Here is a 25,198-nt window from a genome sequence, read left to right as displayed (position 1 = left end):
TGCTGTTGTATCATTTATGGATGTACAATTATATCAGAGGAAGATAAATTGTATCATTGCACGTATTGCAATATACTGTAAAAAATTTTAAAATAAAATGAAAAAAGCAATGAACACAAACTAATCAAGTAACAGAAAATATACTAAAATTATTGTGTCTACGAATATTTTATCGAAGGAAGAGTATTTACAAATCCCCTTAAAGTCTCATTCAAAATTAGTCACTTTCACTTTATGGTTTCTCCTTGTTAATAAATTCTCTGATTTTTTCTGGTTTTCATAGTTTTCAGACCTGTAGCAACTTTGCAGATTGATGTATGAATAAATGCAGTTTTTCGTACAGATCATAGAAATTATTTATTCATTGTATATTTATTATCCATTGTATATTGAAGCTTAATAGAAGTATCGGTTTTATTCATAAACAATATTATGTCATGACATTTGTGATCGTTTGCTGGCTGAACAAATCGGATTGTACAGCGTTAAGGAACATGGGAACACTATGCTGCCTCTGTAAGTATTGCTCAATTAAGTTACCTAAGTTCGCAGAAAAATCGGTTTCCAACATATCCACACCTTCTTCGCCGACATGAAAAAACAGGAAGTCATCCGCCGATTCGGCATATTGACTCGATAGCTTGTAGCAACCCTCTTTCGTTCGATCCACTCTCCAACCGAACAACTGGTAACACGCTTGGCGGTATTCTTGCGATGACGCTTTGAAAGCTTCCTTCAAACGCGCTATCTTTATTTCATGTGTTTGCTTCAGCTCCGCAATTTCTGTATTAAACAAAAATAAAAAATATACTAATCTGCATGAAGAGTATAGAAAATAAAAATATTCTTTAAAATATTTATCCACCTTGCGTCTGCAATGATGAAACGGTCGCTCCATAATTTCCTGACGCTACCATGGCACGAAGATCCTCCACTTCTCGTAATAGAGCTGCTTGTTTCTCCTCAGCTTGTCTTTCTGCTATTGCTGCGGGATTCATTGTGAAGTGTAAAATTCGAGCGTTGCAATTGAAGTCGCCCTTCAATGCGCGATGTACGAGCTCGCCTCTCAACTGCTCGATTTCTTCTCTCAATTTATTGCACTCGTTCTTCTGAGTGCCAGTCTCGACCGCTTGAAGATCAGTTTCCAATTTATTGACTAAGTCCCTAAGAAAATTTTGAATATGGTTTTTTATGGAACAATTTCATTTAATTAAAGATTTACAATATATATATACATATTAGAACATGATGACATACCTATAACCGTCTATAACGCGTTCCAAAGCCGGTATTCTCTCGGTCATCGCACTGTTACCGTCCACCGTTATTTCTTTCTCGTATAAATCTAATTGCTGTCTGTAACTGTCCCTCTCTCTGGTGACAAGAATCATCTTCTTCTGAAGCCTGCTCACGAGTTTGCTCAATTTCTCTTTTGACACCGTCATCTCAGCAGCCAGTTTCTTTGTATCCTCGTAATTCTTTGATAGATTCTGCGATTCTCGCAAAGCGGCGTCCAATTTTGATCTGAGCTGGCCCTCTTCCGCTTTCAGGTCCAGTTCAGCTTGCTGAAGTCTGTTCAGCTCTCGTTTCATCGCCATGGGTCCACCAATAATACCAATCGTTTCATATTCCTGTAAGCGAAGTGTAAGTTCGGATCGCTTTGCCTCTAACACTGCCACTTGCTGCTCTACTTTTTCAGTGTGCTCCAGCCTGCAATAAATTATGCATTGTTAATTAAGCGTAATATTTTATCTTAAACATGCCAAAAGTCACCTTTTCGTTATATTAGCCATTTGTTCTTCCAAAAGTAATTTCTCCCTGACTGATTCTTTTAGTACTACAATCTTCTTTTTCGCTGTATTCAATTCTTTCTCGAGGTCATTCGCTCTTGCAGCTCTTCCTGCTAATAGTTTCCCTTCTTCCCACAATGCTCTTTCCGATTCTAATTTTTCTAGCTTTATTTTCATATTCTGTACTTCCACGTTTTGCAATTCATAATCTTGTTGCATTTTGAGATAATCCTTCATCCTCTCTTCTAGGACTGCTGCTTTAGCTTCTGCAGTTTCAAGTTTCATTTGTAATTCACTTGACTCACTGATTTCCTTAGCAGGAGGAGACTTTTCGTTTGCAGAGGCAATTCTTAAATTCTCAGATAATTTTGCATTTTCATTTAACAACGACGCTATTTTTCTTTCCAAATTGTTCCTCGTCTAATTAAATATAGAATATATCATTTAAAATCAATATTTAAAATCAAATTATTTTATACTAGCTAATATTTATTAAAATCAAGGAAATTGTGTTAAAATAAATATATTTACTTAAATGTAAAAAACTTTTTTCAATATATACAATTAAAAAAATAATTACTTGGGACCATTCTTTCTCTGCAGTATCATGAGCCTCTCTTGCATCCTGAATTGTTCGCCGTGCAACATCAAGTCGAACTTCAAGCTGTTGAATAGTTTGTTTATTCTGCTCCGTTTGAACTTGCAAGAGACCTTTCTCCTTCTCAAAGACTTCCTCCATCTGTCTGCGTATATTGTGTAGTTGTTGCACAGCTGCCTCTTGTTGAGTCAGTCTAGTTTTTAATGATATAACCTGTATAAAAATATATAAAAATTATTCAATACACATTTAAATATTTGTGGTCCAGCTAATTATCTTTCATTGCCAATGGAGAAACAAGCCATCTTGTTCATTCTCTTGCTCATACTAGACATTACAATGTACTTTTATTTTATTCTAGTTAATAAGTTACTCTTAATAATAAGTACTATCCTATTATTAATAATATTGTAATAATACTGTATGGTAGACCTTTCTGATTACATTCATATTACCTCTCCTTTCATACGTCGCCATTCCCATGGACTACCTGGGACAAAATCAGATTGAGTTTTATTGTTTACAGATGTATCGGAATCATCCATTCTCGGCCGCTTAGGTGAAACGATACTGTCATCCGAACTGTCATTAAATTTCGAAGATATGTAACCAGTTCCTGAGAAACGCACCGGTACTCCGGCACTTCTACGATAAGATTCTGCTCCAGAACGTAGGTCTTTTATCATATTGATAATACTCGTCGGATCCTGGTCACTCATCTGAACAAAGTTACATAGATTTGTTCACAATACGGCATTATTAATTCAACAATTACAATAAATGCAGTATGTATAAGAATGAAAGTATGTTTGTTTTTACGTTTTAATAATTGCTTATAATGACTATTCATTCGTTTCTTCAGCTTTCCTTATATATACTTTGTCCTTCTCTATTATAATTGTCAGAAATAAATAGGATTAAACGAATCACGACTGCGAATAATACAGAATAACACCGGGCACTAACAATGCTGAAATACGTAGTGATACGTAGTATATCAGCCATATATACATATATATATACATATTGATTTATAAGAGACAGAAGGATATGCTCTTGCGCAACGTAAAGCCTATTCTACATGAAATTCACAACCTCTCTAGACCAATGAGCATCCAGTATTAAATCGCCATATTGATTTACATAAGATTCTCATTGGTCCAGCGATCTTAAGCTATACTATCAGATCAATTCGATATCAAATTGATATTACTTTGATTTTTCTATTCTCTTTTGGAATATCGATAACTTTCGTAATGCGTAAATAATGTCAATAGTAGTACCAGAAAACGTTAAATGGTAAAGATTACACAAAAATAAAATAATAATAAAAATTAATAAACATCACAAGATAAGCACTTTTCCGTAATTTTAATATTAAATTGCGCAAAATTTATTAATATTTTTAAGTTAACGTTAGAAAAGTCCAATTTGCCACTTGTGACAGTGATGACGCATCAAGCTGCAACTCTCATTGGCTAGTCGCCATTACGATGCGCAAGAACATACTTTTGTATTTCTACCATGATCTATTCTATGGTATGCACCGTTTTCCTGTTCTCTTCGTAGGCTAGTTTGAGTCAGCCAGAGTCAGCCGAGGCAAGTGGTACACTGGTGGTACGTCGTTGAGTGAAAACAGCTCCGAGAGGATGTCCAAGAAGCAGGACAAGGTGGACAACGGCATCGTCGCCGTGAAAAGCAAAGTAGGTGATACAGATTGCATCGTCCTGTCGTGGATAACGATACGGTAGACACGTTCGCAGAATTACGCATTATTTAAATTATTTTGTAGTTCGACGCCGACATCATCAGATTCTCCATGAATCGTAACGAGCCTATGAGCTACGAGGACTTTGGAAAGCTGCTGGCACAACGGCACGACTTGGGAGTGGACTTTAGCTTCTCAATCTGGTACACGGACTCCGACGGTGATCCACTTCCCATCAATAATGATAACAATCTGGCCAGGGCCCTAGCGAACGCCAAGTGCCTGCTCCGAATTTTTATACATAGGAAAGGTACACATTCCCGCGTTGTTGCATTCCTGATTCCATACGCATATATATCTTACACATGTACAAGTAATTCAATTGCTGTTACCATAGGCGACGGAGCATGGGACAATGGATACAGTACAATGAAGCCTAAAAATAATTTGATATCTAGTATCTTAGGTGGTACGCCGGGAAAGCCAAAATCTATAGTTATTTCGAATCCGCATGATTTTAGACAGGTGAGTTTGCATCTTGTTATCCATTTTCTGACATACAATTTTATTGGTCGATTTGTTCATTTATTCGCCCACTCCCTATCCAGGTATCCGCGATTATCGATGTTGACATACTGCCAGAAACCTGTCGGCGTGTGCGTCTATTGAAACATGGATCTGACAAGCCCTTAGGATTTTACATTAAAGATGGTGAAAGTTTTCGCATATTACCATCATCTGCTGGTGGGGGAATTGAGAAAGTTCCGGGTGTATTTATTAGTAGATTGGTACCAGGTGGCTTGGCAGAGAGCACAGGACTTCTAGCTGTGAATGATGAAGTACTGGAAGTGAACGGTATAGAAGTTGCAGGCAAAACGCTTGATCAGGTAAGTGTTTTACAAAAATGATTTATCGACTCACACTAAATTATCAAGTACATTAATATGCACATTGTGAAAGCAAAATTATAAAATAACTATCACTTGATTTCAATAACATATTTTCATTAAGGAAATTCTCCAGCAGGGTTGAAAAAAATCTTTTTAAAAAAGATCAGTCCAGTCTTTTATTGGATTTTTTGGGGGTTTTATGCATTTTTACTTTTTATAATCCATTAAAGGGATTAACAAAATTCAAGATTTAATTGATAATTCTATTATGAATTAATTTCAATTTAATTAATTTAATATTAAATGAAAATCCATATAGATCATAGTTAGAGCTTAGTGCTGATATTTATTGTGCGATTTTATATAGATTTTCAAAAGTTCAAAAGTTGAAACTATATTCAGAATATCAATCTTAAAACACAATTCTCAGTTTTGAGAGAGGAGAGGTTCTAACATTTATTGCTTATTAGCATCAGTTATTATTAAATTGACTTTAAATTTAATATTATAATATTACTATTTCTTGTTCAATTTAGAATTGTGTTTTAAAACTGAAACATTATTCGGTTCGCAATTTCATGAACTTAAAAATGTATTTACATAAAATCACACAATAAATATCAGTATTAAGATCTAGTTATGATCTATAAGGTTTTTTAATTTAATATTATGTTTTGATACATTGGTGAATGTTCTCTATTTAATAAGATAAATTAATTTAATGTTATTAATTGATATAACAGATGTATATGTACATAAGGGACCAAATTGACTAATCTTTGAACCCAACTATTTTTTATATAATTCATTTTTTAACAAAAAATGATTCCATCATATTATGTAAGGTCTTAAAATGTTTGTTACATATAGATTTTTTGTATATTTGCTTAAAAAAAAATAGAAAGATGGAGTTTTAATTATAATTAATATTTGAAGAATATTAAATGCATACAGTAACATATTAAATTGTATTACATTGTTTAAGATAGTTTTTCTAATGACTTAAATAATTTTCTCTGAAATTATAGAGGTTATCTTATAAATAAGTGTGTATTCATATATTTGTGTGTGGAAAGAATTTTTTTCTTAGAATTTACTGTTAAGAATCATAGTAGTCATAGACTACATAGATTTTGAAGAATTTTATTATAATTTTAATAAAATTTAGCAAAATTTAGTAATATAATGTAATAAAATTTTTTAAAATTCATGTTGTCTACAACTGCTACATAATTTCGAGAGTAAAAGGAAATTCTTTCCATTCATCTATATAGAGCGCAAAAGACTTTCTCTCTTTTTTTCCTTTTATTTCTTTTTTTTTTAATGCTTATTCGTGCACATGGCAGGTAACGGATATGATGATAGCAAATTCTTCCAATCTCATCATAACTGTCAAGCCGGCGAATCAGAGGGCAGCATTGACGGCACCTCGCCGTGGTTCGTTCTCACGTAATAGCCAACTGTCGTCGGGAAGTCGTCAGTCTACGCAGAGTGCCGGTAGTGATGAAGAAGCGGATGAGATTGTCGATCTTACAGGAATGACAATGCAGGATGATGCCTCGGCATCATCAACTCATCACTACCACCATCACCATCATCATCAAAATTATGATCAAGGTGTATTACACCTGTAGAGTAACACGTTTTGTATTTACAAACGTTAGAATAGCAACGGACGACTGGTTATGAGGTATCGAAGTAGAGCGCTTCCTTGGCCCTGAGGAGACTCTTGTCATAACTTGAAATTGATAAAACATTGTACAGTGATCTTAAAACATATAGAGCCGGAAATCCAAGATAGGGATAGAAGAAAAAAAAATTGAGGTATTAGCATAGGATGATGAGAAAAGACATCGTAAATGAAGACAATTTCTGTACAGTATTATGAATTATATGCGACTGCTATTCCTTGAGGTGAGATACTCTGTGAATTTCGAGATTAAAGAGAAATGCTCGTACCTCCATTTTTCGTAACCAATTGTTCATTGCACTGGGACGTCGTGTATTAGGCTATAAGGAAAGTGCGAAAGTAGAAAATATCGATATATAAATTTCGCTGCCTGACAAATAACGTTCCAAAAGCAAAAAAGTGGCCTTACCTGATATATCATTCCAGCTAGATTTACAAAATGATAGAAAGGTAAACAAATGTTTTCTTATGATGCAGCAGAGCCACACGCCTATTCGTGTATCTACTTCGTCCACTCCACCGCATGTTTAGACTGTTGAAGTTTTCGAATTTTAATTTCATTTTTATCTATGTTATCTGTTATCTAATTGCGGACTAAGGATTGAGGAGTAATGCTTTTTAGGGCGGTAAGTATCAAAGATACGTCAGGAATAGATACGATTGTACTTTCGCGCGTGTAAAGTATCGTTATTTTGGGTGCCTTCGTCAAAGTGGAATTGATATATTAGAAAATATTACATTCCAATTATATTTACACCATTAAAGAGAAGGAAAGAAGGGAGAGAGCGGGAGATACCGTTTCTAAGAGAATCTATACTGCCTTCGTAGTGACACGAGTCCATTTTTATATACGCTCAAGCCCACTTTTTCTACTTAATTCGAAGACATGTACATATATAAATATATACAAAGATATATATATTTATAATATTCTAGATATTTTTCTATTGAGTGTATTTTTTTCGTAATTGCAAACTTATCGCTTTTGGACTTCCGCAATAAGTGCTGTTTTTAATGGGCCATATCATTCCATCGCCAAATTATCAATCGCATCAATTGCATTATCAATTCCGCGATCACTGATATATGTATACACTTTATATAATTCTTTTGAACTCCGAGATTTTCATCTTAGACCGAATGTCTATAGATCATGTGTTATAAATCATGTATAATATCTAAAAAGGAATATCTTTTCTTGAAAATGATAGTATGCAAGTCCAAGAGAGAATGAGAGGGGGGAGAAAGAGCATGTGTGCTTGAATGAATAAAGGATTAGTATTATTGTAAGATAATCATTTTAAGTTTAATCTGTACGTTTTTTATCGCTCGAAGCGAAAAATCACTTTTGTACTTAACCAAATAGAGTACGGATTAGACACGTTTGCAAGAAGTACTTAATCGTCTGTACTTTATTGAGCCGTAGTTGTTATTTGGATGGAGTGCGTAAATTAGCGTTCGCGAGATGAAATTAGATATATTTTTAACGCGGTACGTCGCATTGTACTCCTTAGTACGGATAAGCGGTAGTTAATAAATTGCGAAAGAACGAAGATACTTATTAACGCTGTAATTCTTTTTAATGGCAGCTTATGAAATAAAGATATTTTATTGTATTTTTTGAGCCATCCTATTATTTACCCGCACATAATCCCGCATAAAATATGTCTCTCGGAATTACTTACGTCCATTATCGACGTCTTTTCTCTTTTTATCGCGCTTACAATATCTTTACGTTTTCGTATTTACATAAAAAGCAAAATATAAATTTTTTTCTATTAGTTATTTGATCAGTAAAGAAAAACACAAGTTACACGAGAAATTAATCATTCGATCAGTGAAGAAAAACACGAGTACTGATTGTGAGTCGCGTATTAATCAGAATTAAAAGAGTTGCAATATTCTATAGTAAATTCTTTATCATTCGCTTTAACTGATCCGTTAAATTTACAATGTACCGTCACTGTCTCCGCATATGTTAAATTTGGCAGAAGCTGGTCAAAGAATAAGATTATCATTAATAAAAGTTATCACATAACGAATTATTATTGTTTTTGTTATGCTTACTTTTGGTGTGAGTAAAAAGTATTGGGAGCTACCCGGTCTTGTTGTCATTTTGACGAGTAAATCGAAAACTCGTTTCTCGTTTAACGGGTCCATGCCCTAATAAAATTAAGAAAAAGTTATGTCAATTTGTAAAAATTAACAGCGATATATAAATAACATATTTGCTATTAGCAATCAAATAATAATGTGTTGTTGTTATTGACTTTAAACAACGAGTTTTGTATATACGTTAACATAAGGTCTAGACCAAAATAAAAACAATAACAAAACCGTTTTACTCGGAGACCGATATAACAATTTATAGAAATATTTTAACGTTCTTAAAACAATCATTGTAAATTTTTATTGCAAATATATTTTTTGTGTTTATGAGAAATTTTAATTTTTATACTACACACCCATAAAATATTATTAAAATCAGTGGGTGAACCGGTGAAATGTCAAGCATGTCAAGGGCTTCCCTTGTAAGTGCATAAAGTGCAAGCAACACGAACAGGTCTAGACTCTAGACTGGTCATCATGGTTACTATGGCGTATAAATAAAATATGGTAGAGCGCCAACCACAAAATTTGTAAACTTTGCGTGGGACATAATGTTCGCAAAAATTGGACGCCTTAGAGTTGTTTGATTGAAATAAAGGAAACGGTGAAAGGAAATTTTCCAAATATTGGATCGTGAAAGGATAGTTTCGTAGCACCAGCGAGAAAGATGTCTTACGCCGAGCACGGACCCCGTATTTTTTTGATGAGCAAACCGAGCAGTAGTTTACCTTTGACTTACGGGGATTACGTTCTGCCGAAGAAACGATCGGAGGGTCGCATGAAGCTATACAACTCGTGTACGGATATTCGTGCTTGGAGCCCAAATGTTCTGGAGAGCACGCGCTATTTCCGCGAGCTCAACGAGCATGACAGAACCGCGGTTCGTTTCCCACGCGTACCTTTTATGTGTGTATATATATATATATATATATATATATATATATATATGTGTATATACATACATGTGTATATATATACATATATACACATATTTTTTTCAATTAAGAAATGTTTTCAAGTTTACGCCGAAAAAGATTTGTACTTTATTTACATAGCTGTATAAACAATTTGGAAATTTTTCGACGAGTGGTCTCGAAACCCGGACCATTATTAACGGCGAGAAAAGCTCAACTCATCTCGGTTCTCTTTGTGTGTTCAGCCAGGGAAACTGATACCGTCCAACGTGGTAATGGAAAACATGATAGCACTTACGGCTCAAGCCCAGCGTGAGCTTCGCATTGCGCGGCAAGAACTGCAGAGATACAAATCCTTGAATCTCACCCCGGAGCAACGGGCTCAACTGGAGAATTTCGTGAGCCGCCTGATCGCGTTAAAGCCCTCAAGTCGAATGGTAATAGTCTTTCGTTTTGCAGAATAGAGCTACTCCCGCGAGGACCGATAAGACGGAAGAAATGAGAATTGGATCTATGATAAGACCACACAGATTTTTCAATGCGAATAGGATTTCATCCCTGCAATATTCCGACACTTATCTGTCGATATACTTTCGCCCTGATAAATTTTTATACGGCAGAGGCGGCCATAAACTGTTGACTAACATGCGCGTTTTGGGAGAGAATCTAAATGTGAATCCGTTATTGAAAAATAATACTTATGAGGTGTCGCGCGTAACGTCCTGCAACATACTAACCGATATATCAGCCACGCGAGGTAAAGGGTTTAACGCTGCAGAAAGTAAAAATTATTCTCATTCAACATTAAATTTTGCAGAACGCAATAACCAAGCGAGCGTCTGCATCGAGTATGTTGACGCGTCTTCCCAAACGGCGCAAGATGTTCGCGAAGTGAGTGTGCTAACGGAAGAATGTACGAATACTTCCCAAGTGGCGAAAGATGTTCGCGAAGTTGGTGTGCTAACGGAAGAATGTAAGGATAACGATGCTTACGACAAGCAGTCTAACGTCGACTCGCCCTCCAGTCGGTACTACGAAACTAGCGAAAGTGTATCCATGTCCGAAAGCGAGTTAGGGGTAAACTCGGATCCCGAGGGCTACGAGAGAAGCCATAAAAGAGTGATTATTCAAAAGGATTCGGAAATTATCGTTTTGAAGAACGAGCTTGGCGTACGAGAAAGATATTTTTTTATACTACACTGGTTGATTTGATCGAAACGAGATTACATACCCGTGCGTGAACTTTATTGTCATTCGCTTTACAGATGAAGGAAGACGAACTGGAAGAACTGCGGCTACTGAATAGGCAATTGCAAACGTTATTAGAAGAAAAGGACGAAAACGCAAACATTCTAAAGCGTAACGTTAATGTAAATCGGTACTTATTCCCGATTACTTCAATTAAAAATTTGTGTAATTATTTAAATCTCGCGTCTCTAGACCTTGCAAGAAAAGTTGAAAGTGGCGAGCAACATGCGCGACAACGAGGTAAAAGATCTTAAATATAAAAGTAATAATATTAAAAAATTTGACACAAATTATATCCCATATAGCACAGAAAGATTGTAAAAATATTAGAGAAATATTTTACTGCAAAATTGCTTGTGCCATATGAGATATTTCCTTTTCAACCATTTGAGTACTATTTTACTGTCTTTCTTGCAGCTTTCTTCCTTCGAGTGCCTAGTGGATAAGTTGAATGAGGAGTTAGCTAGAAAATGTCAAGTTTGTTATTTCCAATCGCAGGAAATCCAGAAACTTAGGAACGAAGTTAAGGAGGCGGAATTAGTTTCCATAGAAAACGAGTCACTTACGGTTCGTAGGCGCGAAACGTGGTAAATGCCGCGCGATGCGTAATCGTTTAGAGAAAGCCGAATTCCGGTTTAACGGATTAATACATATAAATATGTGATAAATTAGCGGAGGGTGAAGGAAATGGAGCATTTATCGAGAGAGGCGGAGAGCTGCGGTATCGCTTTGGAGCAGATGAAAAATGTCTGGCGGGAACGTGATATGCTTCAAAAGCAATATCGCGAGCAAAGTTGCACGTTGGCGGACAGAGAAGACGAAATAAAACGACTATTGACGTTGATAAAGCAAATGTCTGTTACGGCTGACACTCGTGAGGTGCGTCATTTGGCTACGTGCGTCACATCGCAATCCATTAATTTTAATGTCGATTCAATTAATAATAGGAAATAAATTATTCGAGAACGCCGGTGCGACGTTACATTGTCCTAATTTATAATTAGAGAAGAACGGCGTAAATATAAATTAAAGAGATTTTACGAATTGCAGGCTTATCGATTATTATGAAGATGTTGACATCGCACACAGAGAGATTTACAACTCTAAATAATAAAAGAGAAAACTGTAGGAACGTAGAAATAATTTTTTAAGATACTACACTACACACACTTTCTTCATTTCGCAGACGTATATCATAAATTTTGCAAGTGACTATAAATAGACAAAGAGATCAGATTGTTGTAAAAGTGATTAGACTTTTAACATTAACGAATTCGATTACTACCTGGCACACATCGTAATCCGAAATCTTAAATTATTTTTTTATAGAAAAATATATAAGTAGATATGTAAGCAAAAGCGCGTTTAAACCTCGTCTCATTTACGCGCACGTTTTTTTTTTCTTGGAAATAATTTTATTTTATTTTATAATCTTCAGTAATCCTTTCCACGTTCATACGTAACTCTTATAATCTTTATAATTCTTATATAATCTTTTTTATGTAATCTTTATATAATCTTTTTTATATGTTTATATTATTTTATATAATTCTTTACGATCCATCTGTTATAATCCTTTTCTGTTATTTGTTTATGTAGATTTCTCCCACTAATAATTTTCACGATCAGGTAGAGATGAATGGTGTAGTGGCCAACTTGAGAAAAGAGATTCAGGCAAAAAGCGACAAGATCTCGCAGTGCGAAATGCAGCTAGTTTGCATGGAGAGGGAAGTCGGTAATCTGACTAGTATGCTGAAAAGTAGTCTGAATAATTTCGACGAGTCTAAGATAGAATACGAGGGCGTTTGCGATTACACCAAGTGCGAGCACGACACTTGCTTAGACGTGCAGAGCGCGTTGTCCGCTTTAAAAGCGTTCATAGCCGAGTTGGAGGAGTGTAAGCTAGAACGACGTAATCGTCTGCGGGGGATAGATAACTTAAAGGCTTATATGGCATGTTACAGCCAAGAGAATGTCAGCGAAATTACAAACACAGATTTTGATACCGGACGCGGATCGATTCAGCCGGCTGCAGGTATATTCCGGGACACGGATCTTTTCGTATTGCTTCGCGATTGTTCTTCCAATAATCCGATGCCAATAATTTGACGTATTCACGTCAAATCAATCCGCTTTATTACAATGCGAATCAGTGATTCTTAAGAAAGAAAAGATTACGTTTTATTTTTTATTTTTTTGTGTAAGTTGCTTTATTGCGATACAACGATGCGGGTTTCGAATTTTTGAGATATCATGGACTACCTAAAGAGTCGAGGCGCTTTAATTTATTCCCTAGCTTAAAAATTTTATTAACTATTTATCTCTATCAATTATATACACTTGCAAAAAATTATTCAGATATTGTAGATATAGTAGATTTTTTTCAACTCTTTATTGTGCACCTTTGAATATTATCTCATTTATATGAATGTTTTTCTTGGAAAAATCTTTTTCTAAAATTTAATATTTTTTTATTATCTGTTTATGTAGATTTCTTCCGCTAATAATTTTGTATCAAATTATGTATTTCTTGTTAAATAAGTAAATTAGTAATATAATAATAACAACGTTATAGCGCAAGTAGGAAGTAATCGATCGCTCATTAATAAATAATCCATACAAATTTGTGTTAAGTTTAATAATATTACAGAAGATGTAATTTCAACATCGAGTAACGACGGCTGTCACTCATCTAAAGAACTAGTTAGCGTTCAGATTCAGTCGGATGATGTTGACACTACTACAACGTATTCGGAACAGTCGGAAAAAGTAGAGTTGAACGAAGTAATCTCGATCGACAAAGATATCGATCGCATTTTCACAATGCATTTCAAACGTTCTATCGACAAGATGCATGAAATATTCGCGGGTTTTCAAGGTATTACATCTGTTTAAAGTGCAATTCATCTTTAAAGTAATACGTAATGAATAATTATCTAATATGTTGAAAATGTCGTTAAGGTGCCGGAGATCACCACGTACAAATCGTCAAAGAGTTCACGAGGCAGCAGCAGGAGCTGCAGAAGAAAGACCTCGAGATCACGGAATTGAAGCAAAAAGTGGAGGAGCACGTGTTGCGAAGGGGCGAGGGTGACTGCGCGATTCAGGAGCAGCTGAGGAAGAAAATGTTGGAGAAAGAAAGAGTATTGGAAGATGTAATAAGTAAGAGAGACGCAAAAATCGAGAGGCTGCGCGAACATCTCGCCACGTTGGAAAATGATATTTCTTCTTACCGCACGGAATGCGACGCGTTAAAAATCAAGAACCTTGATCTTGTCAACGCGAAAAGTTTACTTTCAAAGGAAAATGACGTGCAAAGTGAAAAATTGAAAGCACAGAGGGACCAGATGCGTAAGTTAACTGAGCAGATAGACGACTTGCAGCAGACTGTCGACGTCTTAAAGGAGGAAGCAAATAACATCGAGAATATGAGGAAAAAGTAACTTTGTTATTACTTTTGTTTCTGTTAAGGAAATTTTCTATTTTGTTTAGAAATCTAAAAAAAAAAAATCAGTACGACAAATTAGAAAATCTCATTCAACGAATCATTCTTAAGTTATAACCGTCGGTTCAACAGATTGGTCGACCTGCAGATGAAGAATAACGATCTTACGAATAAGCTTATACAAGCGAACGAGACTGTCTCCAAAAACGTCGAAATCATAGCAGATCTGGAATGCAGAGACGAGAAGAACAGGATGGCCCTAACTCACGGGAGCATCAAATACGACGCGATGATGACGCAGAATCACAGCGACATCATAAAGCTGAGAGACGAGAATCAATCGTTGCGCGATCAGTTAAAGGAGGCTGAAGCCAAACTCGCGCGAAGTAACGACACCATATCGTCACTGAGGAGGGAGAGCGACAATGCAGCCGCGATAAATATCCTGCGGACAAGTCTGTCGGACTTGGACGTGGATAAGGAAAGACTATTGGCGAAAGTGGATTACCTGAAGAGCGAAATAGCGAGTTACCAGAGTTCCACCGCGAGCGTCGAAAGCAGATTGCAAGCGTTGTCACACGGGAACGAAACACTGAAGGCAGATATAGAGGCTGTGAAAAGTACTAACGATCAATTGTTATACCCTCACGAAGACACGGTAAAGTCATCCTTGAGAGACGCACTCTACACTCTTCCCAAAAAAATTTATGAGACAATTCTGCGCCTTCGAACAGAAATTACAGAATATGAGGCAGGTGACACATGTGAATATTATCTGAATAAAAAAGTTCTCGAAATCGAAGATGAGAAAGAAAGGCAACAGACAAAAGTACATGTTGATAAGGTACAGGAAAAACTTAAATTAAGTTTCATTGCTTATTAAATTACAAAGTTTATTAATCTTTTTTAATCAAAATAAAAAGACTAATTCATTTTTTGATATTAAATCGGGTTAACATTTGCAATTTTCCTCAGTCTCGTCAACAAGATAAGGATATATTGGAGCCTGTCGCGCAAAAAATAGATTGTAATTCTGAAAACGTGGCGCATAAGTTAAGATTCCTCGAAGGACAATACGAGGAAAAGTTGCAAGAACTTAAAAACCTAATGGATGATGTGAAACTAAGAGATTGCGAAATAAGGAGCCTTCAGGAGTGCATTACCTATTTATTGCAGGAGAAAAACGATCTGCAAACTAAAGTTAAAGTATGTAAATTTATATACAGAGTGAGCTAACGAAACTTTCCATTTTGTCTTTTACAACAGATTGATTTATGCAAAATATGTCAGTCTCATTTTTAAGGGGAATTAATAGTGATAAGTTTAATCGTATCGCTTCAATCCCTTGATTAAAACAGTTATCCTTTAAACAGTCTTAAATAACAAAAATCAAGCGATAATCATTTTAAAGTGATAAATCCTTCTTAATTCTGTTTACGACTGTGTCTTGTTTTGTAATTTGGACGATTGTTTCTGAAGAAATTCCATCCAGAAATCGTAGATAATAAAAAAACTAAAAATTTACGCAAGAATTTACAATAATAAATGTTTGAAATGTCTTCCATCAGCTTTGATCTATGCAATAATAAATAATCGCTCAAAACGTTGCAGACGTTTTGAAATATTTCCGGCATTATTCGACGGCATTCAGCCACTATCTTTTGATGTATATGTTATATAAAATCCAGCATTGTGATATAAATTTTACTTTACAAACATTCTCAAAGAAAAAAATTTTACGGAGAAAAGTCAGATCTAGTAAACTGCTTAATCAAATTTTCTTCAAAAAATAGATTATCTCAAACATTTTTTTCTTATAAAACCTCTACGTTGATTTTGAGATAATTTACCATTTTTAAACTTTTTCTTATTCCTTATATTCTTCTCAAATATAAAAGTGACACAGTATATTTTGCACAAATCAGTTTACAAAAAAAAGCAAAGTTGTTTGGAAAAGATTTTGTGAAAAGTTTTTGTTCTCTTATTTGTATATAAAGTCCGTTATATATACATGTAAGTTTTGTCTTCTTTTATAGCTTAAAGTTAATATTTAAAAAATATTTGGATTTTAAAATTTGACAGAGTCAGGTGGAGGAATATCAGAACAAATTGACGTTACTGAAGAAAAAGTACGACAGCAGTTTGAGCGCTTTTCGCAAAAGGCATAACGAAAATATCGAAAGATTACATGCGCGATTTGAAGATATTATGAAAATCGAGAAAAGCCCGTTCGACGCCGAGAGCTGGTTGCAGGTACGCGAAGGAACCTATTAACAAATTTCTTGCGGCGGTTCATTACCAGTTATTCTTTCCAGTCGCTAAACTTGAAGGAGCTGTCGGAGCTGCATAATCGAATCAATATTTTGAGCTCCCACGCGGCCGAGAATTCCAAATTGAATACCGTACATGTCGAAACGAAGAAAAATCATCATGACTGTCAGAATAATTCCCACGAGTACAGGTTTTATAATAAATTCACTTTGTGCAAGCGATATACGAGAAAGGATACGTCGTCTTTAAGTAGGAAAACAAGCAAAGAAGAGCTCCATTCCAAAATTCTCAATGTCGAAAATGATGAGAAGGTCGTAACAGAATTATACTCCCGCGATTTAAGGCTTAAACAAGAACGCAGGTAATTTGTATTTTGTATGCATTTACTAATTATTAATTTTGAGTGATTCAATCGTTCATTCCTCTGGCAATATAACGATTCAGTTTCCTCGAGAATAAGATGAGACGAGCGGAGAATACAGAATCGCCTAAGGATAGAACAAACAGAACTGTAAGTACTCAATGATTTTTTAAATCACCCTTACACAGAAAGAAAGAATATTCTTGTTTGGAAAATATTTATATTTTCGAAATATTGAATATTGAAATCAAAATATGATATTTTACTGAAATTTGAGATTATCAAATTCTGTAAAGAAGATTAAATTTTATAAATGCAAAATTATATCATTGTTTTATATATAAGCAAAAATATAATTTATGTAAATAGAAATGTTATATGTTATAGTTTAAATTTGGTACTAATATTTGATACTATTTTTTCGGTGTACGTTGCTGTATTAAAATAATGTTGTGCATGATAATAATACGTTGCAGCTTGACTGGCAAAGAGAAAAATTCGTCTATCAATGTAGCATGCATCACAAATTGAGCAACGCTCGTTGATATCCGCGCGGCGGTATTTTATAACGCAAAGAGATCTTCAGCGCGAAAAGGAATGTAAGAGGCAAGATATTTTATCATCTTCACGTATTCCGCATTCACGCGTATTGAGATTGACGACGTACACTTTATACAAACCCAATGAAGAATATCATTTTTTATTCGCCCTTTTTTCCTTGATATACGTATAACTTTTTGACTGTTTTTTTTTATCTATGTGCTGTTATTATTTGTCTAACCAAAGTTGTATTCGTGTTATTTGATTCGTGAGAAAGAAAATGTATCTGATATGGATTTTATAATAAATGCTCAAATTACATAAAGATGGAATCTTCTACGCGAATCTTTATAAAATGCTAATAACGTATAAATAGATATATTTATGTACGACAAACCGCTAAGAAACGCGTACTTAAAAAAATCTATATTTTATGAAAAGTTATATTCTAAGTAATATGAAGCGAGGAAACTGCCACGCGCTTTAAGCTTCCGCTATAATGCGTACCTCTATGCGTAGAGATGCAAGTATATATATATATGTACTACAGTATTATATTATAATATGTTCTAGTTATATTATTCAAAAGCATACAGAAACTGACAAAATACCCTTTTGAACCTGACGTAACTGGGACTTGAGGAAAGAATATCTCTCCAACTCTAGCTCCACGTAGCACGTGCTTGATGATTGCCGGTGTATGCGGGCGACGCGTGTTTCGCAGTAGATCCAGAGGCGGTAAATTGCGTCTGTTGCGTTCAACACGAAGTTTACCGTTACTTCTGATACACGAAACGCCCGGTGCACCGAGCCGCCAGTTGCGCTTTGCAATGTTTTAATTGTGTCGACGATGTTTAATCTGATTATAGCCAAAAAAACGTATCTATAATTCCATTTCGCGGAAAACAATACGACTGTTTGCTCGTTATTGTCATTGCGCAATTATCTGTCTTTATTATGAATAAAGATTATTATGTACAGAAAATTATTTTAGTACACTTGGACTGGATTATAACTCTTTTCTACATCAAAATAGAAAAAAGTGATAGAAAAAAAACGCTGTTAAGTGTAATCTGCTATTTTGTAATTATATTTTTTGGACAATGTAACTTGCAAATTATAACTGCACTTTTTATAAATAGAATTATATATTTGTTTTAGCATAAATTATTTTTATTATTCTCTGTATATAAAAAAGTTAGGATAAAATAATCGGCATCTTTTTTCCTCGGGCGTTTTTGAAAGCTAACGTATATTCTCGAAAATTTATTTTAGAAATTAACTTGAAACAACAAATTACAATAGTAAGTTTTAATATAAGTAATAAAAGTGTTTAAAAAAATGTGAAAAATATAAAAAACCGTGTCAGAATATGTTTAAAATGTTATGATGGTGCATTTGATACTTTAATAAAATAAAGTAATTGTATGACATAAAATATATAATATTTAAAGTATTGATCCAGTATAAATCTTTCAGACACCTTGTCTCAATATTTTTAAATGAATAATGCAATAAATCTATACATCTTTACGATAAAAAATATACATATAATTCCATTTCTAAAAATATGCAAAAGTGTTTGGTGCACACACACACGCACGCACGCACGCACGCACGCACGCACACACACACAATTATAAAAAAAAAAAAAATAATTACAATAGATTATACTAAAATAAAAAAATATTCTTTTATCACTTTTTTCTAGGCTTATTTTAAAAAGTATTATAATTCAACCCAGTTGCTAGAAATACTTTATGTATATGTACATATACACACAAAAATATAAAATACTTAAAAATTAAAATATAGCATTTTACTCATGGAAGTTTGCACACGAGGGTTCTAAAAGTGAGGAAAATCTACTTTTAACAGAAAAGCCATAATTGTTAATTATACGCAATTAGAAATTAAAGCATTTTCAAAAATCTAGTTTCAAAGATGCAAATCTTCGAGAACAATATCTTGCTTTTTATTTAATTTTACAAGTAGTCTTAATATACCTTTAATTTATATCTTTTTCGGAAACTATACACACTTTACTTTTTAATTAAACTTCTTTTAAGAAGAATCCCTTCTTTGGAAGGATACTTCTTTTATCAAAAAAAAGTATTATAAAGTGCTCTATCAGCAACGCATAAATATGCCAAAAGTGTACCGTGGATTTCGGTGGATTAGTTTGGGTTACAAATTAATGTAACTCTTGTCATGGAGTGACGCACATTATTAATTTCCATCAGTAGAATTTAAACACCCCTTTGTGAGTCCCCTCTATAATATCTTTGCTCGTACACGCGCGCGCGTAATATCGAACTACTTCATTAATTTCAAAGAGTTCTTGTATACAATTAAAGCATGAAGGTTCAAATCGAAAAGACTTGCAAAAGATTTTGTTAATGAAAGCAAAGCCATATATATTTTTTTTTAAATTATTTTAAAGGATTATTCTTTAAAAATGGAAAAAAGGTGCACATTTATTAACACACTGTACACTGTCACGAGCGTTCACGAAAGCGCGGGCGAATGTTGCGATCAAAGAAAGACAACATTAGTGTGCATTCTCTGTGTTGCATGCTCCAAGATTACTTGGATCGCTTCGATCACTTTTATCACCAATCGCATTAGTTCAAACGTATTAGAGCACGTTGGAGTGAGTATAAGTATGTTGGAGCATGCAACACAAAACAAACCTATTATTTTGGAACGCAATAGTCTGCTCTACGATAGCAGTCGCCCCGACTGTACGATCACGGCCGCGGCACGAGGGCTTTGCGGCTTCCGGAGGAACCGATCGTCCAAGGCGGGACCGGCAACGCAATTCACGATAACCGGACAGCACGACAATTCCTCGCGCTTGCGATCGATTGCCCATGTATCATCAAATTACGTGGTTCTATCGCCAAATGGCGGACGCGACACTAACACTAACTCAAGAGAGGCGTACAAGGGCAAAACGCGAGTATGACGGTTTGGTCCGCTCGTGACTTTACATTTTTATACCAAATGATAGAGGGTTACCTCACCGATATCGCTGCAATCCAATCTTTATTGCCGTCAGCCGAAGATGGTTTGCTCGCTGGCTTATTCGATCGTAACTCGTATGCCCGCGCCGGTGACCGTCTCACACAGTGTTGCACACGCAAAACGCACAAAAACTTCGAGGATCGCGTTCGATGCGCGATCGATGGGTGCGCGGTGTCATTATGCGTGATTGCGCAACCAATTAGGTCCTGCAACGATCCTCACAGTATCAAAACCGTATCGCCTCAAATTTTCGCGGCTGACTCGCGGTCCCCCGCACTGGCCGATATCTTCGTCGCTTTCTTCGTATGATTCTCGGGGTACCGACGCTCGTCTCTTCGGCTGTCAGTCTCTTCTCGTTCCAAAGCGCCAACCGATATTCGATGACCTTTAACTCGCCCGTCCATCTGCCGAATTCTGGCCATCCGATCCTCACCGCAATTGAGCCTCCTTCGGGGCATTTGTATTTCGCCGCGGATTGACTCCTTTCGGGCACCCTCCGTCAGCGGTTGCAGATGTGTCGACCCTGGACGACCCTGGACCCCCTCCCCTTGCGTTTTCGCAACCGCTGGCATTCCTCGATGAGTGCGCTCTTCCTTGCGGTTTCTCGTAGCGGGGTTCGTCGAGAGGTGCTCGAGATTACATGAAAATAGTGCTCGCGATTAAAAAAAATTCTTAAACGTAACGTAGCTCCGCTGGAAGTTTCTCGCTTTCGGAGAGTACTCAAGCCGGCTATAGGCGCGTATTCGCAACACGTTAATTTTTTATTTTTATTACCTTTACAAATAAATAAGTAAAAATGAAAAAATTTTTAAGCAATTTTACATTCACTTTAACATCTAAAAAGTATTTTTATGATAATTAATTTTAAATTGTATGTAAATGTTATAACTAATTATAACAAACAAAATCAGAGAATGCTCGTTTGCATATAAAAATTGCATTAAAGTATTTGAATTACAAAATAATTGTAATTTTTCGATTTGAATACTTCTTTGACATATAAAGTAATTTTAAATTGATCGATTAATTACGATAATATATAATATTAAACTTCCTCAGCGAAGCTAAGCGCTACAATATTGCGTGAAAAAAGCTGACTTTTAGCGAGCTGAGCAGAAGAAATTCAAAATATATTTATTAATTATATTCATAGTAAAAAAAAAAAACAGAATTTAATCAAGATTTCTATATTAACTATTAAAGACCAAACTACTAATACGTGTAGATATAACCAGAGCAAATAAAATTGATTTGTTTTAGTTATTTCTTATAAACGTTTTAACATCGCATATCAAAATCAATAAAAAGCCAATAAATGTTGTTTGTCTACTACGAATAATGAAATCGTACAAATTCATAGCTATAAACAATGCTGTGTAAAATACATCATTACAGTATTTGAAATATAAAATACAAAATATCAATCTTTGTATTTGAATTACAAAATACAAAATACAATGCAATATATTGTATTTCAAATACAAGTACTTCAAATATGCTCAGCCCTGATTATAACTTTCAACTCAAATATGATAGCAATGATCTTATTTTAGCTTAAAATTATCACTTAAATTTTAATTTTTTTCAATAGTTTATAAAATCCCTTTAATATAAACGAGAATTTTTGAAAAAAAGGAGAAAATAAAAATTTACAAGTATAAAATACGCAATCATTCTATATACGACAAAATCATGTAGTTTTCCAAAACGTACTGGATAAAGAACATGCATGTACTGAGACCAGTTATGCATTACAGTTGTTCATTAGCTGTTGTTCATTAACTTTTTTTTTTAAGAAGGTGGAGACGTTGTTTATCCTGATGTTCATAGTATTTAAAAAAAAAAAGAAATGCTTTGGATCATTTTTGTTTAATCATGTGTACAGAGTGTTAAATTAAAAAAATTATAAGGTATACAAAAAAGAATTAATAAATAATAAAATGCATACACGTTATACGTAATATGCGTTACATTTTTCGCTGCACTTTGCTTCGCGTTGTATTTTTTTCTTATTCCCTTTTTTTATTCGCCCATGCGCTTCAAGATGTTTCGATTAATACATATATACTTGTTGCGCTTATCTATCGAGGCTCTTCTTTAGGACTAAAATAAGCGCTTTTTGCTATTAACGCTGCTACATACAACCCAACTTTGTCCGACCTGGATTGCATAGCCAACGGGGGTGTTCTCGATGTTGGATCCAAGGTGGCCTGCAAGGGCCAGGCAGCAGGCAGCAGGCAGTCAGGCAAGTAGGCATAGGAGTTCTCTCTCTATCTTTCTCCCTCCCTCTCTCTATTTCTGTCTCAGTCCATCTACTGCTATCTTTTCTCTCTCTCTCTCTCTCTCTCGCTTGTAAAGGGCGAGAAGGTGAGGTGGTGCATAGAGGCAGAGGGTGAGTTTACGAGGTTCCGGAGCTTGCGCACTCGTGAACGCAGCCTCCAGGATCCTTTCACGGGGCGGTGGACGCGCGCGTGTCGCGATATATAGGCGGTGGACGGAGCTTGTCGGTCGGTCGGTCGCCCTCGCGCGTCAGGCACGTCGCAACCCCCAACACCGTAGCATCGCAGGTCGCCGGGTCTCCCGACCATGAGAAGAGGATCGTCGGGTGCCGTCGCCGCCGGCCGTTATCACGGGACCTCGTCTCCGCTAGCGTCTATACCGTACGCGTCTACATCGCCGCTTTGGTCGGATCGGAAATAAAAGCCGGCGTCTGGGAACCGTTGTCAAGGGCCAGCGCGCGGGAAAACCGGTGACACGGACCTCTTCTGGGCTGATCTCGCGGCTGCGGGAGAAAAAAAAGAAAAAAAGAGGGGGATAGAGGAATCGGAGCGTCGATTCTCGAAAAAGTCGCACGGAACGGGAGGAAGAGGCAGAAGGTGGTGATTATACGGCATGCGATCTTGAGAGCACGCACAAACAGGTGGCGAGGCGGGATCTCTCGCGGAGGACTCGGTGGCTGGCGAAAAAGAGGGCAATCGCGCGGGAAGAGTGGAAATACGACACGCGTGTGCGACAAAATACGCGCAGGTACTGTGAAAAAGATGCACCTTGAATTCTCTTTCTACTCGTCTTCTGATCCTTTTTTTCTTCTCCCCTCCCCTTCTTTTCGTTCTATTTAACCGAGGGGAGAATTTTGAAAGGATTTTTCCCTGCAAGATGATCCCTCTTTCACCTTTGGAAAATTGGAAACTCTCTTGGAGTCGTCTCTCCAAATCTGCCTACTACGTCAATTTCTTTTTATCCTATTCAGCTCTTCTGCTAAGTAGCTTTTCAAGTTTAGTGCACTCTCGGTCTTTAGCCTCTCTCTGGAAGTGACAACCCAGACAGCAAGACCAAATCCAAAAATGGAAAATAACACCTTTTGAAGGCATTATTCAAACTACGTCACTTAGACATCGCATCTTTGAGACAAGACAATTTTGGACATGTATGCTGTCTCAGAAATGGGGATCCTTATTCAAATTTCGAAAGCTAATATTACAACTTGTTAATGCCTATATATGCAAACGAGAAAGCGAATTTAAATTATGCGGAGACGCGAATCTGCTCGACATCTCGCCCCCTCTTCTTCTTTTACTCGCTTCAAGATTACAGACATGATCGAGTCGTTAGAAAGTTTCAAGTGTGAAAATATAATAATTGAGACTTTTGTCACGAAGATTAGAAATTAACAAATAGAGTGATTGATTATAAAATTGGAAGATGTAAAGAGGTATTTTTAAAATGGTATATATCTGGCGGGTGTTATAAAAAAATATGGATCCGTATGGCGGAGCGTATTTATCGGAAAACTCCTAGAGCTACGCGCGGGACACGAGCTTTAAATAAAGAGCTATCGTATAACTCAGCGTATTTTCACTTGTAAACAGATTGCATGCGAATCTCCTCTTACCTTAATCATTTTGTCGGCGTAAATGCAACGTATATTTATAAACCATAAAATAAACCGTAAAATATCGATTAACTTCCATCGATTACGGAGTTATTGCGCACAAAATTATTATATACAAGGGTAATACAATCAATCATTACATACAGGGTGTAAAATTAATAGTGTTGCGAGCTATGTGTTTGTGAATTACGTACATAGAATGCAGTAAAAAATCAATTTCAATTGTGGGGTTTACGTCTACAGAGTTTTCAGCATCCCATTTTTTATATACAAATGCTTTTTATACACAGATCGATTCCTTTTTTATAATTTTGTAAAAATAAAGAGATGTCTCATCTTTTATTCTAATATAAACTGTAAAATATCTCGTATGAAATATTCGCTTTGACCTTTGATCGATTAATGATTCTATTCTTTGCATATAGACACCAATGCATCTGCAATGTGCAATTGTTTTTTTCCTTCAAATGTCGCTACGTCTCTTTTTACGCCGATCGATTCTTCTCATTCTATACATACAAAGTAAGGTCATTGGAAAATGAATAGACTTTACGATACGTATCGTATTTTATACCTGAATACAATGTGAAGTATTTCTTATATTGATATTTGGCGATTTTAAGTTAATAATGAATCAATAATATTGATTGGCTACATAAAGAGTCAATTTATGTAAGAAAAGATTTTATTTGAAGAAAAAAACGAAATACTTGTC

The 25,198-nt window shown here is 35.6% G+C and overlaps 4 protein-coding genes across 7 annotated transcripts in view; 3 read left to right on the top strand and 1 right to left on the bottom strand.

Annotated features, from left to right (window-relative positions):
• Nucleotides 1–331: 331 nt before the first annotated feature.
• Nucleotides 332–3,418, bottom strand: LOC105207768 (mitotic spindle assembly checkpoint protein MAD1). The gene is made up of 7 exons (XM_011177409.3): nt 3,208–3,418; nt 2,844–3,107; nt 2,371–2,601; nt 1,774–2,210; nt 1,258–1,710; nt 866–1,164; nt 332–783 (listed from the first exon to the last, which is right to left on the bottom strand). The coding sequence occupies exons 2-7, from the start codon at nt 3,105–3,107 to the stop codon at nt 431–433; spliced, it is 2,037 nt and encodes a 678-aa protein (XP_011175711.1). The 5' UTR covers nt 3,208–3,418; the 3' UTR covers nt 332–430.
• Nucleotides 3,419–3,914: 496 nt separating this feature from the next.
• LOC105207767 (partitioning defective 6 homolog gamma) lies at nt 3,915–8,292 on the top strand. The gene is made up of 5 exons (XM_011177407.3): nt 3,915–4,091; nt 4,181–4,406; nt 4,494–4,621; nt 4,705–4,983; nt 6,333–8,292. Exons 1-5 carry the CDS (start codon nt 4,038–4,040, stop codon nt 6,618–6,620), a joined length of 975 nt encoding a protein of 324 aa, XP_011175709.1. The 5' UTR covers nt 3,915–4,037; the 3' UTR covers nt 6,621–8,292.
• Nucleotides 8,293–9,452: 1,160 nt separating this feature from the next.
• On the top strand, nt 9,453–16,972 carry LOC105207819 (sporulation-specific protein 15). The gene is made up of 14 exons (XM_039457095.1): nt 9,453–9,665; nt 9,945–10,097; nt 10,159–10,456; nt 10,517–10,869; nt 10,965–11,069; nt 11,140–11,187; nt 11,365–11,514; nt 11,620–11,826; nt 12,547–12,982; nt 13,598–13,825; nt 13,909–14,386; nt 14,525–15,266; nt 15,368–15,598; nt 16,475–16,972. Exons 1-14 carry the CDS (start codon nt 9,453–9,455, stop codon nt 16,664–16,666), a joined length of 3,834 nt encoding a protein of 1,277 aa, XP_039313029.1. The 3' UTR covers nt 16,667–16,972.
• A 6,093-nt stretch (nt 16,973–23,065) lies between these two features.
• The window catches only part of LOC105207818 (ras-specific guanine nucleotide-releasing factor 2), a 71,673-nt gene continuing 69,540 nt past the window's right edge, over nt 23,066–25,198 (top strand). For 3 of the 4 annotated variants that reach the window (XM_026134071.2, XM_026134069.2, XM_026134070.2), the window contains exon 1: nt 23,067–23,618. The gene's annotated coding sequence lies outside the window, so the exon portion shown is untranslated. Of the gene's footprint in view, nt 23,619–25,198 lie in introns of all 4 variants that reach the window. The other variant, XM_026134072.2, reaches the window with a different exon arrangement.

The sequence above is a fragment of the Solenopsis invicta genome, chromosome 14, assembly GCF_016802725.1.
Source record: "Solenopsis invicta isolate M01_SB chromosome 14, UNIL_Sinv_3.0, whole genome shotgun sequence".
In the NCBI taxonomy this organism is placed as follows: domain Eukaryota; kingdom Metazoa; phylum Arthropoda; class Insecta; order Hymenoptera; family Formicidae; genus Solenopsis; species Solenopsis invicta.
The sequence above is the reverse complement of the archived record's forward strand: the minus strand, read 5'-3'. Positions and strand labels throughout refer to the sequence as shown.